General features: G+C 44.6%; 1 protein-coding gene and 2 pseudogenes across 1 annotated transcript in view; all 3 read right to left on the reverse strand.

Annotated features, from left to right (window-relative positions):
• Positions 1-3827, reverse strand: part of LOC139404885 (ephrin type-B receptor 5-like) — a 29260-nt gene extending 25433 nt beyond the window's left edge. Inside the window, exons 1-4 of the mRNA XM_071147418.1 lie at positions 3808-3827; positions 3204-3564; positions 765-934; positions 161-456 (exon numbers count right to left, since the gene is read on the reverse strand). Coding sequence (XP_071003519.1) covers positions 161-456; positions 765-934; positions 3204-3564; positions 3808-3827 — 847 coding nt within the window. The remainder of the gene's footprint in view (positions 1-160; positions 457-764; positions 935-3203; positions 3565-3807) is intronic.
• On the reverse strand, positions 3815-5565 carry LOC139404878 (E3 ubiquitin-protein ligase TRIM21-like; annotated as a pseudogene).
• An 8072-nt stretch (positions 5566-13637) lies between these two features.
• LOC139404879 (E3 ubiquitin-protein ligase TRIM21-like) lies at positions 13638-15441 on the reverse strand (annotated as a pseudogene).
• Positions 15442-18009: the final 2568 nt, after the last annotated feature.

The following is an 18009-nucleotide window of genomic DNA, read 5'->3' on the forward strand; positions in this document are numbered from 1 at the left end:
GGAGAGTGGACAGGAAAACTGACAGGAGGGGGGACAGGAGAACTGACAGGAAGGGCGACAGGAGGCTAAAACTTTAGATATTGTTAAATTTTGTTGGTCCTTTGACATTTTAGTGTGTGTGTTTTAAGTTTTAAAAGTATACCAGACTTGTTGAACTCACCTAAGCAGGCAGATCTGTTTTGATTGGGCTCATATCCCTCTTCACAGATGCACCCACCCACCGGCACCATCCATTCACCTTCTGCATTGCAGTGCATGCGAGGGGCGGAGCCTCCCTGTGCTTGGCTGTGGGGAACACAAGTCCCAGTCACAGGGACCAGGGCGGTAGGCTCCGCCCCTGAGGGTGTGGCCGGATAGGAAGCAAGATAGCGATTGGTTGCTGGGCAGCGGCGATAGAAGATGGACACACCCATGAGAGAGACACATGCGCCGCTGTCGACGATGGCCAGGACGAATCTGAAACAGGGTTCAAGGGTCATAAGATGTTAACTTATTATCAGGCTTGAACTGCACTGTTGGTTAAGGGCTTGTAAGTAAGCATTTCACGGTAAGGTCTACACTTGTTGTATTCGGCGCATGTGATAAATAAAGTTTAATTTGATTTGAAGGACCACTAGATAGGTGACAGTGTGGGTTTAGGTGAGTTAGTTAGTTACCATACACTGCTGCCTACAAAGTGGCAAAGGACTATTTGTCATAAGCGATGAGCATGGTTTGAATATGGGAATTTTCATGAATTTGTTTCAAATGTTCTCGTACAGTACCCATTGCGTGTGAGCGGCGCGAAGCTGCGGGTCTTGATGTTGACCCGACGGTAGCGGTCTGGTTGGTACTGGTGAGGCAGGCTGGGCTCCACCTTGGTGAAACTCTTATCTGCTGCTATGGTGTCAATCTTCACCCAGCCCTCCCTCGTGTCCTTCTCTCCACTGGACGGCTGGACAGGGATGGGAAAGGGGGATGGGGAGGAAGAGAGGGAGGAGAGGGGGATGAGAGAGAGGGATCATGTATTACATTTCATTGTGGAAATTAAAATGTGAGGGATTAGGGAGAAGGAGGGCATGTAACAGTTGATTCAAGTATTTAAGAGTATGCAACAGTTATCTCTGAGGGTACTCATTGAGTCAAATATAAACAGTCGTGGACCAGTGACAGTCTGTGTTTTAATCTAATCTAATTCTCCCCAGTTTCAAGATAACCATGCTAACTTCCCCCAGAGACTCCTGGCCTTCCTGCTGCTCCCCACTCTACATTCCTCTACACTTCACTCATCAGCCTCTTATTTGAATTTTTAAACAGTATCTAACTTTCCCCCAGGAGAAATGTATTCATTCACAAATACTGCATCCTTCACTCTGCACACGACACGCGGACGCAACAAGAGCTCAGCACCCTATCGACTCGGCAAAACAGCTCTGTAACTGCTCTCCCACAAAGCACTGATGTGAGATGAGAAATGTAGTTTATTTAATGAGATTGAAGGGGATGAGAATGAGAGGAATGTTATGGCATCATTGTTTCCTTGCTTTTGGAACTTGCTTTGGAACATGCAGAACTACATATTACTAAAATGGGATATTGGGAAATGTAGTCTTTATGCTCTACGTCTTGACAGATGTTTTTAGAAACTATAAAGAGACCATTTGTCTTGGCTTAAAATGGCTTAAACTGTTTAGTATTAATCAAAAAGGTATCAGTTTCACTCCAAGTAAAAAGGTTTGACAACATTGCCATATACAATTCAAGTCAGTTTTTGATGTCCCAATACCTTGGCATCAGGTTCATGAACTGACATATAAAACAACAATTGACACATCAATTTGTTCATTTCATTGTAAGCCATTATATAAAATACTTGCTACAAAAATAACGCTCAATATATGGGGCATTGGACAGTCAGCCTTGTGTAGACACGAGGAAACACAATCCATAGAACATATTTTCTGGTACCGTACATCAGTGGTTCGCTTCTGGAGACAGGTCCAGGAATGGTTGTCCTGTCATAACTACAACTACAACCTTATCAATATGGATAATGTAGCTAGTGTGACCATACTGTCAGTGTTAAGCAAGCTATCTATCTTTATTAATGGCAACGTCAGCTTATCAATGCCAGCTATCTTTATTAATGGCAAGTCAGCTTATCAATGCTAGCTATCTTTATTAATGGCAACGTCAGCTTATCAATGCTAGCTATCTTTATTAATGGCAACGTCAGCTTATCAATGCTAGCTATCTTTATTAATGGCAACGTCAGCTTATCAATGCTAGCTATCTTTATTAATGGCAACGTCAGCTTATCAATGCTAGCTATCTTTATTAATGGCAACGTCAGCTTATCAATGCTAGCTATCTTTATTAATGGCAACGTCAGTTTATCAAGCCAGCTATCTTTATTAATGGCAACGTCAGTTTATCAAGCCAGCTATCTTTATTAATGGCAACGTCAGCTTATCAAGCCAGCTATCTTTATTAATGGCAACGTCAGCTTATCAAGCCAGCTATCTTTATTAATGGCAAGTCAGCTTATCAATGCCAGCTATCTTTATTAATGGAAACGTCAGCTTATCAATGCTAGCTATCTTTATTAATGGCAACATCAGCTCATCAAGCCAGCTAACTTTATTAATGGCAACGTCAGTTTATCAATGCTAGCTATCTTTATTAATGGCAACGTCAGCTTATCAAGCCAGCTATCTTTATTAATGGCAACATCAGCTTATCAAGCCAGCTATCTTTATTAATGGCAACATCAGCTTATCAATGCTAGCTATCTTTATTAATGGAAACATCAGCTTATCAATGCTAGATATCTTTATTAATGGAAACATCAGCTTATCAATGCTAGCTATCTTTATTAATGGAAACATCAGCTTATCAAGCCAGCTATCTTTATTAATGGCAACATCAGCTTATCAAGCCAGCTATCTTTATTAATGGAAACATCAGCTTATCAATGCTAGCTATCTTTATTAATGGAAACATCAGCTTATCAATGCTAGCTATCTTTATTAATAGCAACGTCTACTTAACAAGCTAGCTAAAATCTCATCTGGTTGAAGCATTGTTCCGAACAAAAAGCACATCAATGAAACAAAGTCTTATTTTTGACATCACCACTAGGAACATGTGTATGTGGCATTACACATACAATAAGAAGGTGGGATGTTAGTGGCATTGTGGGAAGTGTAGTCTTTCTGCCCTACCTCTGCATTCCATGTCCTCTCCAGCTCTCTCTGTGAGTCAGCCTGTTTGTAGTAGAGGGTGAGTGTCTCTCGACAGGAGGGCGAGGGCGAGCGCAGGCTGGCACAGTCCCGCACGGAGAAACGCAGCGTCACAAAGACTCGTGGTGCCGAGAAGCGGAAGAGGAAGGGTGTGGCCAGCCAGTTGTCCTGGAGACGGGGGTTCTGGTTGATGTTGCAGACCTCAAAGGTCCGGATGAGTCTCCCCCGGTCATCCAGGACACTGACCTCATCCCACTGAGAGAGCGAGAGAGAGGGGGTGAGAGAGGGGGAAGAGGAGAAGACAGAGAGAGTTATTACTTTATGGATCACTGTATGGGACTTTCTAGGTTATCCTAGAGGTTGGATAGGTTAAGTCCAAGAAGGATTGTACTTTTAGCTTGGTGATGAGTCATTATCAGTATCGCTGCACCATCTGAAACTCCCTCTTCATCTGTGTATGCTGTGGGTGTTTGAAATGTGATCTCACTTAACGTGGGATGAGGAATAAGTAGGAGTACTTATTAAAAAACTACAATGACTCACAGGCAATACCTTTGTAATATAGATTGTAAAACAGTATTAGGACATAAGAGAAGTATTCTTCATCATGAAATCTGATCAACTGATAAGGTCTAGCACTAAGAAATATCTATCGCAAGAAGAAATATCGCCAAATTGAAGAAGGCATATTGCTGTGATTCCCATTGACTGAGTTCCTTGTTCACTAAACTTAGTCAGACTTGATGGTAGAGATGATAAGTGGAGCTGAGTTATCACCAGGAATATTCGTGCCTGTAGAGAACAGTGGGTGGAGTCTCTCAGTGAAGGTGCAGCCAGTGAAAGAGTAGATATGAGACCTGGCCTCCACGTTGTAAAAGAAAACCTGACCCTCCTCATAATCCACAAACACCCCCACCTGCTGGGGCTTCTGTCTCAGGGAGAGGTTGACCCAAGGCCCAGCGTATGCCTTGTATTCATTCATATTCCCCTGCCCCACAGTCCAATATCCATCTACAGGACTTGGTGATTCATCACAATCATTCCTGTTGATGGACTCTCTAGCCACTCTCTAGCCAAACCCACATAGACTTCCCCTTCACCTGCACCTCATAATAGAATCTCCCTGAGGAGAACCTCTTATTCCCGAAAACACAGGCATTATTATCAAACCTCTCTGGGTTGGCTGGGAGATTCTGTTTTATGCTTCCATATCTCACTTGTTTCCAGTCCTCAGACAGGATGAGTTTTGTATTCGCTATATGAGGGTCCAGAGTCACATTCACTGCACACTACTGTGTCCTCTTCAGATCAACATCACACAACTTCTCCATCTCTTTATTCAGTATTTCACAGCTGAGACAGTACTCCTCATAGTCCCCACACACAGACCACTGTGGACACTGATCTCAGACCTGTACTTGGAAGGTGGAAGGGTGGTGCAGATGGATGTAGAGCTCTGGAGGAAGAGGAGATGATCTTAAATATCTGAGAGCTGCTCCAGCTCAGTGCTTCTCATCTGTAACTCAGTGATTTCCCGCCTCAGCTCTTCAATGATTATTTCAGCCTGCTTCTCTGCTGCTTTAAGTTTCTTCTCTATCTCCATAATGACCTCAGCCTGGCTTCTCTCAATGGAGCGCACAAGAGCAGGGAAGACCTCCATGCTGTCTGCTATCTCTCTCTTTGTATCTATCCTGCTGAGCTCTACTGTCTGTTTGATCTCCTTAACCTTAAGCAGTCTCTCCTGGATCATCTTCTGAACGTTACCCTTAGTCTTCCTCTCTCTATGGAGACAGTCTTGTGGTCTGTCTCGGGGCAGAACAGGACACACACACGTCTGGTCTCTCCTACAGAACAGTCCCAGGGGTCTCTCGTGCTTCTTACACACCCTGTCTTCCAGGTTCTCCACAGGGTCGATCAGCTAGTGTTTCATGAAAGATGCCAGTATCTGATGATGCTCCAGGTGAGTCTCACAGTAAGAGACACCAGGCAGGAATTCAGGGCCTTGTGCTCTCCCTCAGTGCAGACGTCACATGGTACTTCTCCAGGTTTAGCGAGGGTTGTTGTCTGGGCTTGTCCTGGGGTGATGGATGTGGCTTCAACTGCCACCAACTTATTGAGCTGAGCAGCCATTTCAGAAATGAAAGTGTTGACACAAAGCTCAAGTCTTCTGCCAAATATCTCTTTACACATTGGACACTGGCACAAGTCAATGATGTCCCAGTATCCTCTGATACAGGCCTTGCAGTAGTTGTGTCCACAGGGGATAGAGACTGGCTCAGTGAACACATCCAGACAGATAGAGCACTGGAACTGCTCTTCACAGGAGAATCCAGGAGGAAGCCATGGCTGAAAACAGACCAAAGAAGAAAAACATATAATGGGCCCTCTGAAATCCTTAATTCTATCTCGTTTTCTTCTTTTGAATCATTCTGTTTCATTTCTAGGTGTCAACAATATAGCAACACACTGTTTTATACACTGTTTTATCATGTAACAACATAGCAAACACGTATCACATATTCTATTTGTTCACCTCTCTACTCACCTCAGCGTGTGTTGACTGTTCTTTCTCTTCTTCTGATTAGAAAAAGGGTCAACAGTGACTGGAGGCTACAGGAGGCGCAACTGTGTGGATAGATTCTGAGTGCAAAAGATTGATCTGTTCATAACATTTTGGTTTCCATTAGTTTCACTTCAGCAGTCACGTTACTAAGCCCCTCCCTGCTCAGTACTGTTTACTGAGAGAGAGAGAGAGAGAGAGAGAGAGAGAGAGAGAGAGAGAGAGAGAGAGAGAGAGAGAGAGAGAGAGAGAGAGAGAGAGAGAGAGAGAGAGAGAGAGACAAGGCAAGAAGGCCCTTCTATGCCATCAAAGGAACATAAATTTCAACATACCAATTAGGATCTGGCTAAAAATACTTGAATCCGTTATAGAACCCATTGACCTTTATGGTTGTGAGGTCTGGGTTCCGCTCACCAACCAAGAATTCACAAAATGGGATAAACACCAGAGTGAGACTCTGCATGCAGAGTTCTGCAAAAGTGTCCTCCGTGTACAACGTAAAACACCAAATAATCCAGAAAAGAGATCTTAAATTCTACATCATCCCAAAGGGAAGCGATTTGCAAACGATTTGCAAACCTTCCATACAGAGAGATGAACCTGGAGAAGAGTCCCCTAAGCAAGCTGGTCCTGGGGCTCTGTTTACAAACACAAACAACCCCCACAGAGCCCCAGGACAGCAACACAATTAGACCCAACCAAATAATGAGAAAACAAAAATATAATTACTTGACAAATTGGAAAGGATTAACAAAAGAACTGAATGAACTAGAATGTTATTTAGCCCTAAACAGAGAGTACTCAGTGGCAGAAAACATGACCACTGTGACTGACCCAAAATTAAGGAAAGCTTGGACTATTTACAGACTCAGTGAGTATAGCCTTTCGATTGAGAAAGGCCGCCGTAGGCAGACTTGGCTCTCAAGAGAAGACAGGCTATGTGCACACTGCCCACAAAATGAGGTGGAAACTGAGCTGCACTTCCTAACATCCTACCAAATGTACACTACTGTTCAAAAGTTTGGTGTCACTTGGAAATGTCCTTGTTTTTGAAAGAAAAGCATGTTTTTTGTCCATTAAAATAACATCAAATTGATCAGAAATACAGTGTAGACATTGTTAATGTTGTTAATAACTATTGTAGCTGGAAACGGCTGATAAACTATGGAATATCGACATAGGCGTACACAGGCCCATTATCAGCACCCATCGAGTGATGGCTGGCACGTTGTGTTAGCTAATGCAAGTTTATCACTTTAAATGGCTAATTGATCATTAGAAAACCCTTTTGCAATTATGTTAGTACAGCTGAAAACTGTTGTTCTGATTAAAGAAGAAAAAAACGGGCCTTTTTTAGACTAGCTGAGTATCTGGAGAATCAGCATTTGTGGGTTCGATTACAGCATCAGCTGTCCGATCATTGCACCTGTACATAGCCCATCTGTAAATAGCCCACCCAACTACCTCATCTCTATATTGTTATTTTTTTTGCTGCTACTTTGCACCCCAGTATCTCTACTTGCACATTCATCTTCTGCACATCCATCACTCCAGTGTTTAATTGCTAAATTGTAATTATTTCGCCACTATGGCCCATGTATTGCCTTACCTCCTTAATCTTACTACATTTGCACACACTGTATATAGATTTTTCCATTGTGTTATTGACTGTACGTTTATTTATTCCATGTGTAACTCTGTGTTGCTTGTGTCGAACTGCTTTACTCTATCTTGGCCAGGTCGCAGTTGTAAATGAGAACTTGTTCTCAACTGGCCTACCTGGTTAAATAAAGGTGTAATAAAAAATCTCTTCACAGAACAGAGAAAACTGGCACTAACCAGAATAGAAAGAGGAGTGGGAGGCCCCGGCGCACAACTGAGCAAGAGGATAAGTACATAAGAGTGACTAGTTTGAGAAACAGATGTCTCACAAGTCCTCAACTGGCAGCTTCATTAAATATTTTCCGCAAAACATCAGCCTCAACATCAACAGTGGAGAGGCAACTCTGGGATGCTGACCTTCTAAGCAGGGTTTCAAAGAAAAAGCCATATTTCAGACAGGCCAATAAAAATAAAATATTAAGATGGGCAAAAGAACACAGACACTGGACAGAGGAACTCTGCCTAAAAGGCCAGCATCTCGGAGTCGCCTTATGTTGGAAGTTGAAAACACTCTAACCTTCAGAGATGACCGGGACATTGGTGGAATGGATCTGGCACACGAGATTCAGAATTTACCTGATCGGCCATCAGCCTTTCCTTTCCTTTCTCTGTGAGAAAAACCTGGAGGAACTCTATCACAGTGCCATCCGGACCATATCACCTCCACCCTACCTCCACCCTACCTGACACCCTAGACCCACTCCAATTTGCTTACCGCCCCAATAGGGCCACAGACGATGCAATCTCAACCACACTGCACACTGCCCTAACCCATCTGGACAAGAGGAATACCTATGTGAGAATGCTGTTCATCGACTACAGCTCAGCATTTAACACCGTAGTACCCTCCAAACTCGTCATCAAGCTCGAGACCCTGGGTCTCGACCCCGCCCTGTGCAACTGGGTACTGGACTTCCTGACGGGCCGCCCCCAGGTGGTGAGGGTAGGTAACAACATCTCCACCCTCTGATCCTCAACACCACAAGGGTGTGTTCTGAGCCCTCTCCTGTACTCCCTGTTCATCCACGACTGCGTGGCCATGCACGCCTCCAACTCAATTATCGAGTTTGCGGACGACACTACAGTGGTTGGCTTGATTACCAACAACGACGAGACGGCCTACAGGGAGGAGGTGAGGGCCCTCGGAGTGTGGTGTCAGGAAAATAAAAATAAATAAACAACCTCACACTCAACGTCAACAAAACAAAGGAGATGATCGTGGACTTCAGGAAACAGCAGAGGGAGCACCCCCCTATCCACATTGACGGGACAGTAGTGGAGAGGGTAGTAAGTTTTAAGTTCCTCAATGTACACATCACGGACAAACTGAATTGGTCCACCCACACAGACAGCATTGTGAAGAAGGCGCAGCAGCGCCTCTTCAACCTCAGGAGGCTGAAGAAATTCTACAGATGCACAATCGAGAGCATCCTGTCGGCTGTATCACCACCTGGTACGGCAACTGCTCCGCCCACAACCGTAAGGCTCTCCAGAGGGTAGTGAGGTCTGCACAACGCATCACCGGGGGCAAACTACCTGCCCTCCAGGACACCTACACCACCCGATGTCACAGGAAGGACATAAAGACAACAACCACCCGAGCCACTGCCTGTTCACCCCGTTATCATCCAGAAGGCAAGGTCAGTACAGGTGCATCAAAGCAGGGACAGAGAGACTGAAAAACAGCTTCTATCTCAAGGCCATCAGACTGTTAAACAGCCACCACTAACATTGAGTGGCTGCTGCCAACATACTGACTCAACTCCAGCTCACTTTAATAATGGAAATGGATGGAAATTGATGTAAAAAAATGTATCACTAGCCACTTTAAACTATGCCACTTAATATAATGTTTACATACCCTACATTATTCATCTCATATGTATATGTATATACTGTACTCTATATAATCTACTGCATCTTTATGTAATACATGTATCACTAGCCACTTTAAACTCTGCCACTTTGTTTACATACCCTACATTACTCATCTCATATGTACAGTATATACTGTACTCGATACCATCTACTGCATCTTGCCTATGCCGTTCTGTACCATCACTCATTCATATATCTTTATGTACATATTCTTTATCCCTTTACACTTGTGTGTATAAGGTAGTAGTTGTGGAATTGTTAGGTTAGATTACTCGTTGGTTATTACTGCATTTTCGGAACTAGAAGCACAAGCATTTCGCTACACTCGCATTAACATCTGCTAACCATGTGTATGTGACAAATAAATGTGATTTGATTTGATTCCTAACCTTTGGATAGCCCTAAGAATTGCAGTCACCCTACCAGTAACAGTAGCATCGGCAAAGATGAGCTTTTCAAAATAAAAGCTCATCAAAAGCTACCTGAGGTCTTCCATGTCACAGGAACGTTTGAGTGGTCTGGCCGTCATGAGTATAAATCATGACATGGGGAAACACATGTCCTATGATGACATCATTGATGATTTTGCCTCAGGAAAGTGCAGAAGAGTAATATTTTGATGGTAAGATATTAATTCAAACATTCAAATGTTTACACACTTAGTAACATTTAAGATTGTATGGTAGATGTGCATTTGTGTAAATGACTGGCTGACATAGTTTCTCCATTTCTTCCAGACAGTCCAGATAAACTGGTGTCCATGCGGATGCTGAAAATGCCCAGGCTGTAGAGGGAACCTAAGTTAATCACACAACTGTATAGGTTTTATTTGACTACTTTGAGACATATAGCTGCAGCCACAGCCTATAGGCTCATGTTTACATTGTATAGACAAAGCTAATTGTATAATATTGTGAGGCCTGGACTAATTACCAGGCAGCAGAGCCAAAGCTCAGTGTTATATTTTATTATTTCCTCCATTTTATATTTTCTACAGTTTCTTATTTATGTTAATATTAATATTCACTTATCTTAAGATTCTATAGAAAATTTTATATTTTATAAATATTGTTTGTTTATATCTCATTCTGTTCTGTATCGGTCTACTTATTCTTAGACGACAGATGGCGCAAACTGTTTTAAAGGAGGGAGCAGTTGTCACGTCCTGACCTTAGTTCCTTTTTTATGTCTCTATTTTAGTTTGGTCAGGGCGTGAGTTGGGGTGGGCATTCTATGTGTTGTTCTATGTTTTTGTTTCCTGTTTTGTGTTTTGTCACCTAATAGGACTTTTTCATTTTTGTCATGTTTTCTCCTTTGTTATTTTTGTGTTCAGTTTAATAAATATAACATGAACACTTACCACGCTGCGCATTGGTCCGATCCTTCATACTCCTGGTCAGAAGAGGAGGAATATCGTTACAGAACTACCCACCACCCATAGTGGGAAAACAGGCTGCCTAAGTATGGTTCTCAATCAGAGACAACGATAAACAGCTGCCTCTGATTGGGAACCATACCAGGCCAAACACAGAAATACAAAAACATCAAACCGACAAACAAACAGTTCTGTAAGGTGCAACAAAAACACTATACAGAAAATAACTACCCGTCACCAAAAAAGGACCAAGCAGCGTGGTAACCGGGAGCAGAGGGTTCTGGACTCCTGGACTTGGGAGGAGATACTGGAAGGCAAGGGACCCTGGGCACAGGCTGGGGAATATCGTCGCCCCAAGGAAGATCTGGAGGCAGCGAGAGCTGAGCGGGGGTGATATGAGGTAAGGCAGCGCAACAGGCACGAGAGGCAGCGAGACGTGGGCGGCGGTGATATGAGGTAAGGCAGAGCAACAAGCACGAGAGCTGGGCGGCGGTGGTATGAGGTAAGGCAGAGCAACAGGCACAAGAGGCAGCCCCCCCCCAAAAAATTGAGGGGGGCACACTGGGAGATTGGCGGAGTCAGGCGATAGACCTGAGCCAACTCCCCGTGCTTACCGGAAGAAGTGCAGTACTGGTCAGGCACCGTGTTATGCGGTCAAGCTCACGGTGTCGCCAGTACGCGCTCATAGCCTGGTGTGCTATAGGCCAGCCCCCCGCAAGTGCCATGCGAGAGTGGGCATCCAGCCAGGGCATGTTGTGCCGGCTCAGCGTGTTTGGTCTCCGGTACGCCGTTTCGGACCAGGGTATCCTGCGCCGCCGCTGCATGCTGTGTCTCCGGGGCGCTGGGAGGGTGCAGTTCGCCCTATGCCTGCGCTCCGGCCGTGCCGGGCGAATGTGGGTATTGAGCCTAAGGGAGAGGTGCGAGTGGTATGCACCAGATCTCCAGTGCTCACCCACAGCCCGGTTCAACCTGTGCCTGCACTCTGGAGGTTCCAGGCTAAAGTGGTCATCCAGCCTGGAGGAGTGGTGCCAAGGCTGCGCACCAGAGCTCCAGTGCTCCCCCACAGCACGGTCCATCCGGTGCCTCGTCCACGCACCAGGCCTCCTGTAGCTCTCCCCAGCCTGGTGGGTCCTGTGGCAGCCCCACGCACCAGGCTGTCTCTCCGTCTTCTCCCTCCAGGTTCTCCCATCTGTCCGGCACTTCCAGAGTCTCCCTCCAGTCAGGAGCTGCCAGAGACGCCCTCCTGTCCGGAGCTGCCAGAGCCGCCCTCCTGTCCGGAGCTGCCAGAGCCGCCCTCCTGTCCGGAGCTGCCAGAGCAGCCCTCCTGTCCGGAGCTGCCAGACCCGCCCTCCTGTCCGGAGCTGCCAGAGCTCTATAATAATATTCTGAATGGTGACTGTCACACCCTGATCTGTTTCACCTGTCCTTGTGCTTGTCTCCACCCCCTCCAGGTGTCACCCATCTTCCCGATTATCCCCTGGGTATTTACACCTGTGTTTTCTGTCTGTCTGTGCCAGTTCGTTTTGTTTTTCGTCTTGCTTTGTCTCCCAACTGGAAGCGCGAGGTATGGGGAGTGGAGGAATTTATCAAATAGCACACCTCTAACTTTGTTGTGCAATTTAGTTTGTGTGTTTCTTGTTTGAAGTCAATAGTGTAATAATCAGGTTCTCTTCTTTATAAGTGTGTTATTCTATTTGTGTATTTGTGTGATATAGGATTTGTGCAACTTAGTTTTATTTGTGTGTTTTTTTGTTAGTGTCACGACTCCTACCGAAGGTGGCTCCCCTTCCTGTTCGGGTGGCGCTCGGCAGTCGTAGTCACCGGCCTACTAGCTGCCACTGATCCCTTTTTCCCCTTTCTGTTTATTGGTTTCACCTTTGTTCATTTTAGGCTGATTGGTTGGGCTTTATTTACCAGCAGGCGTGCGGGATTGTTTGGTGTACGTCCCCATGTTCTTGGGTTTTGCTGGACTGTTTAAGTCCCCCGTGTTTGGGGCATTTGTTTTTGGTGTGCGCCCCGTGTTCTGTGGGGTTTGTTGTATGTTCACAGTTTTTTGTGCATTCAACGATATAGCACTACCCTGAACTCTCTGTGTAACGACTGTCTTCGGGTGAAAGAGAGGAGGACCAAGATGCAGCGTGAACATAATCCATATTTAATGGGAATACAACAAACCGACAAAAATGAACGAAGACGACACAGTCCCGTAACGTGAACACTAAACACTGGCACACTGAAACAGGAACAATCACCCACAAAATACCCAAAGAATATGGCTGCCTAAATATGGTTCACAATCAGAGACAATGAGAGACAGCTGCCTCTATTTGAGAACCAATCTAGGCAACCATAGACCATAGACATACACCTAGATAGGAAACACCCCCATAAACATACAAAACCCCTAGACAAGACCAAAACACATACATCACCCATGTCACACCCTGACCTAACCAAAATAACAAAGAAAACAATGAATACTAAGGTCAGGGTGTGACACTCTGCTTCCTGCGCCTGACTTCTCACCCACCACACCCCGGACGTTACAGTTAGCAATAGGGGAATAGTGTAATAAATAGATTCACTATATTATTTGTATTTATATACTACAATTTGTTTCTATTTGTCTCTGTTACTTCTTTTTTGATATTTACGAGTCTTATTTTTGTACATATATTTATATTTATATCGTTTTAAATGTTATGATTATTTACTTGTGTTGTTCCAAATGTCTGAATGAACCGCCACTGGGAGGGAGGATTGTAGTGGGAGCACTGGGGTGTCAGGTGTGACTGTGTGGCAATGGCAAATGGTTTACATGGCACACGGGTCAGGTAGGAGGGCCCCTTAGCAGAATTTTGCTTAGGGCCCCAGGGAGGTCACGACCGGCTCTGACAGTATGCATAGTTGGTAAATCCAAGGGAGAAATTGCACATGGGACTCAAATGTAAAACTTTTATATTTTCATTGTAATATACAGTGTTATGATATCAGAGAAGATACCAGCAGAATGCAAATAAATAAGCTGATAAACATATACAAACATATTCTCTAATGAATGTACAAATATAAACACAGTAATATTGTGCATATGCTTTGTGTCTGTGTGACTGAATTCCCTGTTCTCTAAACTCAGCCAGACTTGATGGGAGAGATGATAAGAGGAGTTGTGTTGGAAGGATGATAGCCTGTAGAGAACAGTGGGTGGAGTCTCTCAGTGAAGGTGCAGCCAGTGAAAGAGTAGATATGAGACCTGGCCTCCACGTTGTAAAAGGAGACCTGACCCTCCTCATAATCCACAAACACCCCCACCTTCTGGGGCTTCTCTCTCAGGGTGAGGGGGACATAAAACCCAGTGAAAACCTCATACTCATCCCCATTCTCCAGCCCCAAAGCCCAGTATCCATTGGCAAGACTCAATAGATTCACTCCCTTCCTGTTGATGGACTCTCTAGCCATTCCTAAACCCCACGAAGTCCTCCCTTTCACCTGAACTTCATAGTAGAATCTCCCCGAGGAGAACCCATCCTTTCCTAAAACACGGGTATGATAATCAAACCTCTCTGGGTTGGCAGGGAGATTCTGCTTTTTGTCTCCATATCTCACTTGTTTCCTGTCCTTAGACAGGATGAGTTTGGCATATGCTGTATCAGGGTCCAGAGTCACATCCACTGCATACTGCTGTATCTTCTTCAGATCAGCAACACACACATTTTTCATCTCTTTACCGAGGGTCTCCTCCAGCTGAGACAAAACTCTCCCCAGAGTCCCCACACCCACACTGCTATGAACACAGATCTCAGACCAGTTCTTTGTGTGTGGAAGGGTAGTACAGAGGGATGGGGAGCTGTGAAGGAGGGGAAGGTGGTCCTCAATATCTGAGAGCTGCTCCAGCTCAGTGCTTCCTCTCTTTAGCTCAGTGATTTCCTGCTCCAACTCTTCAATGAGCCCTTCAGCCCGCCTCTCTGCTGCTTTCAGCTTCCCCTCAACCACCTCAATGAGCTCAGCCTGGCTTTTCTCAATACAGCGCACCATAGCAGTGAAGACCTCCACGCTGTCTGCTATCTCTCTCTTTACATCTCTCTTGCTGAGCTCTACTGCATGTTTGATCTCCTTAACCTTCAGCAGTCTCTCCTGGATCATCTCCTGAACTTTACCCTTAGTCTTCCTCATCTGAGTCTTCCTCTCTCTATACTCTTCCTCTATGGGGACAGTCTTGTGCGTCTTGTGGTCTGTCTCAGTGCAGAACTGACACACACACATCTGATCACTCCTACAGAACAGTTCCAGGGGTCTCTCATGCTTCTTACACACCCTGTCTTCCAGGTTCTCCACAGGGTCGATCAGCTTGTGTTTCTTGAAAGAAGCAACTCTCTGATGAGGCTCCAGGTGAGTCTCACAGTAAGAGGCCAGACACACCAGGCAGGACTTTATAGACACAAGCTTTGTATCAGTACAGACGTCACATGGCACTTCTCCAGATTTGGCGAGGGTTGTGGTTTGGGCTTGTCCTGGGGTGAAGGGTGTGGCTTCAACTGGAGCCAACTTCTTGAGCTGAGCAGCCATTTCAGAAATGAAAGTATTGACTCGAAGCTCAGGTCTTTGTCTGAATTTCTCCATACACAATGGACACTGGCATAGGTCAGTAGTTGTGTCCACAGGGGATGGAGACTGGCTCAGTGAACACATCCAGACAGATAGAGCACTGGAACTGCTCTTCACAGGAGAATACAGGAGGAAGCCATTGCTGGGAACAGACCAAAGAACATAATGTATTATAGTCACTCTGAAATAAGCAATTATATATTTTTATATTGTTTCATTTATGATTGTCAACAAATTAGTAATACAACGTTTTATATAAAGTTCATGTAACATCATTTTAAATAATTATCACATATTATAACTCTATCTTCTCTTTACTCACCTCAGCGTCTGTTGACTCTGTTCATTCTCTTCCTCTGATCAGAAAAAGGCTCCAGTGACTGGAGACTACAGTAGGTAACAGTACAGCTGTATAGATCGATTCTTTAAAGTGGAAAAATTCAATCCTGTTCATAACATTCAGGTTTTCATTTTATTTTCACTTCAGCAATGTGACGTTCCTAAGCACCTCCCTACACTGTTTGCTGACTGCTGGGGCTGATACTCTGCTCTTAAAGGAATAGAGTCAATATTTAACCGCTTGGCTCTCCCATTCACGGGTGTATGTCCCTTCAGGAAGGTCACTCCCCATTTCATTCCGTTTACTTACATTTAAGAAAGTCTTTCAACAGAATGGGCAAAATGAATACACACATTGTACTATTATACAGTTTATATCTTGTGTATAACACAGTACTAACTGTCTATACAGGCTGTAACTGTATATAAGCATAGGTCTTTTGAAATATATATACATACTTTCTGAGTGCAACATGATATTACACAGACATTTATGCATTATCAATCAAAAACGTACAGTATATACATAGATTGTCTATATAAATAGCTCACAGTGCAATAAACATCACTGCTAATCATAACATGGTCTTCGTGAACACACATGGTCTAACTCAAGGTTTAAGTGTTATTCGTCATATGTATGGGATACACAAGGCATACACCGACCAACTAAATGCTTACTGACAGGTTCCTTCTGGGCAATGCAACACCAATAAGAAATAATAAAAGACAAGAATACAAAGATAAAGTTAATGGCTCAGTAGAATGCTATATATATATATATTTGCATATCGCATATTTTATGGGACGGTGCATTATTGCCATGCATCTCTCCCTGTCTCTCTCTCTGTCTCTCTCTCTCTCTCTCTCTCTGTCTCTCTCTCTCTGTCTCTCTCTCTGTCTCACTCTCTGTCTCACTCTGTCTCTCTCTCTGTCTCTCTCTGTCTCTCTCTCTGTCTCTCTCTGTCTCTCTCTCTGTCTCTCTCTCTCTCTCTCTGTCTCACTCTGTCTCTCTCTCTGTCTCACTCTGTCTCTCTCTCTGTCTCACTCTGTCTCTCTCTGTCTCTCTCTTTCTCTTTCTCTTTCTCTTTCTCTTTCTCTTTCTCTTTCTCTTTCTCTTTCTTTCTTTCTCTCTCTCTCTCTCTCTCTCTTTCGCTCTCTCTATTTTTGGTAATGGAGGATAAGAACACAAGTTTACGGTGTGGAAATTCAGGACAGCTGAAGTGAAACCTAAAGCTGCTCAAAACAATCGCTCATGATGAGAAAGTCTGCTGAATGAGTCAAATGTAAATGTGATGCAGGGCTTAGTTTCAGAGATTATACACTAGGACGCTCCTCTGTATGAAAAGGCTTTGCTTTAGGCCATTGTGGCCCTGAGTGAACACACAGAGCATTTTCTGTTGCAATACAGTAGCTACTCTACTGCTGTTTACTAGTCCTCATCATCATTCCAATCTGCCAGGGTCCTGATCTGTACACCCTATCAGAGTATACTGTATCTCTCGCGTGTGTGTGTGTGTGTGTGTGTGTGTGTGTGTGTGTCACCTTGTCCACAGAAAAAGAGCAAAGAACCAAAGCCCTCCACCATCACACTGACAGAGAGAGTGCATTCCCATTTGGTGCAATTGAAGTAATGATAACATCAGAGAACACGTGAAAAGAGGCTGAGGGGCTGGCAGACTAATGGAGAGAGGAGAGGGACAGTCCCTCCCAGGCAATGATACAGGTTATGTTAGAAGAGAGAGACGGAAACAGAGAATGAGAGTGTGTGACACAGATTGTGTGTGTGTGTGTGTGTGTGTGTGTGTGTGTGTGTGTGTGTGTGTGACAGATTGTGTTTGTGTGAGAGAGAGAAGGAGAGAGAGAGAGAGGTACTGTAGGTAAAAGTCCTGGTAGGGGATAGAGTGGAGACTCTCAGCCAGGCATGCAGGATGAGTGTGAGTGAGTGAGCACAGGTCTAAATGTGTGACATCGCGTGTGTGCGTTGCCACCGTATGGCCATGAATAAATACTGAAACCCGCCCTCTTGCATTTGTTTTCTGTTTTTTCCCCCTTCCTCTTATCCCCTTCCCCTTTCTTGCTCCCTCTCATGAGTGGAAAAAAGTAGACAGATTGGGGAGAGGGGGGTGGAGAGAGAGACAAGTCATTTGTGATTTAATCTGAACCGAAATCCCAGAAACAACAAATCTCCACAGTGACAGAGGACAGGGCCTCAGACACACTGAAGGGCACAGAGCGAGAGAGAAATGAGGGTGGGAGGAGAGAGGGAGAAGAGAGGGAGAAGGGATGGGAGATGATGTGGATAGAGGAATAGAAAGCAGAGGAAGAAGAGGGGGGATGGAAGGGAGGAAGAGAATGAGGAGAAATGG

Source organism: Oncorhynchus clarkii, unplaced genomic scaffold, assembly GCF_045791955.1.
Source record: "Oncorhynchus clarkii lewisi isolate Uvic-CL-2024 unplaced genomic scaffold, UVic_Ocla_1.0 unplaced_contig_271_pilon_pilon, whole genome shotgun sequence".
Lineage (NCBI taxonomy): Eukaryota > Metazoa > Chordata > Actinopteri > Salmoniformes > Salmonidae > Oncorhynchus > Oncorhynchus clarkii.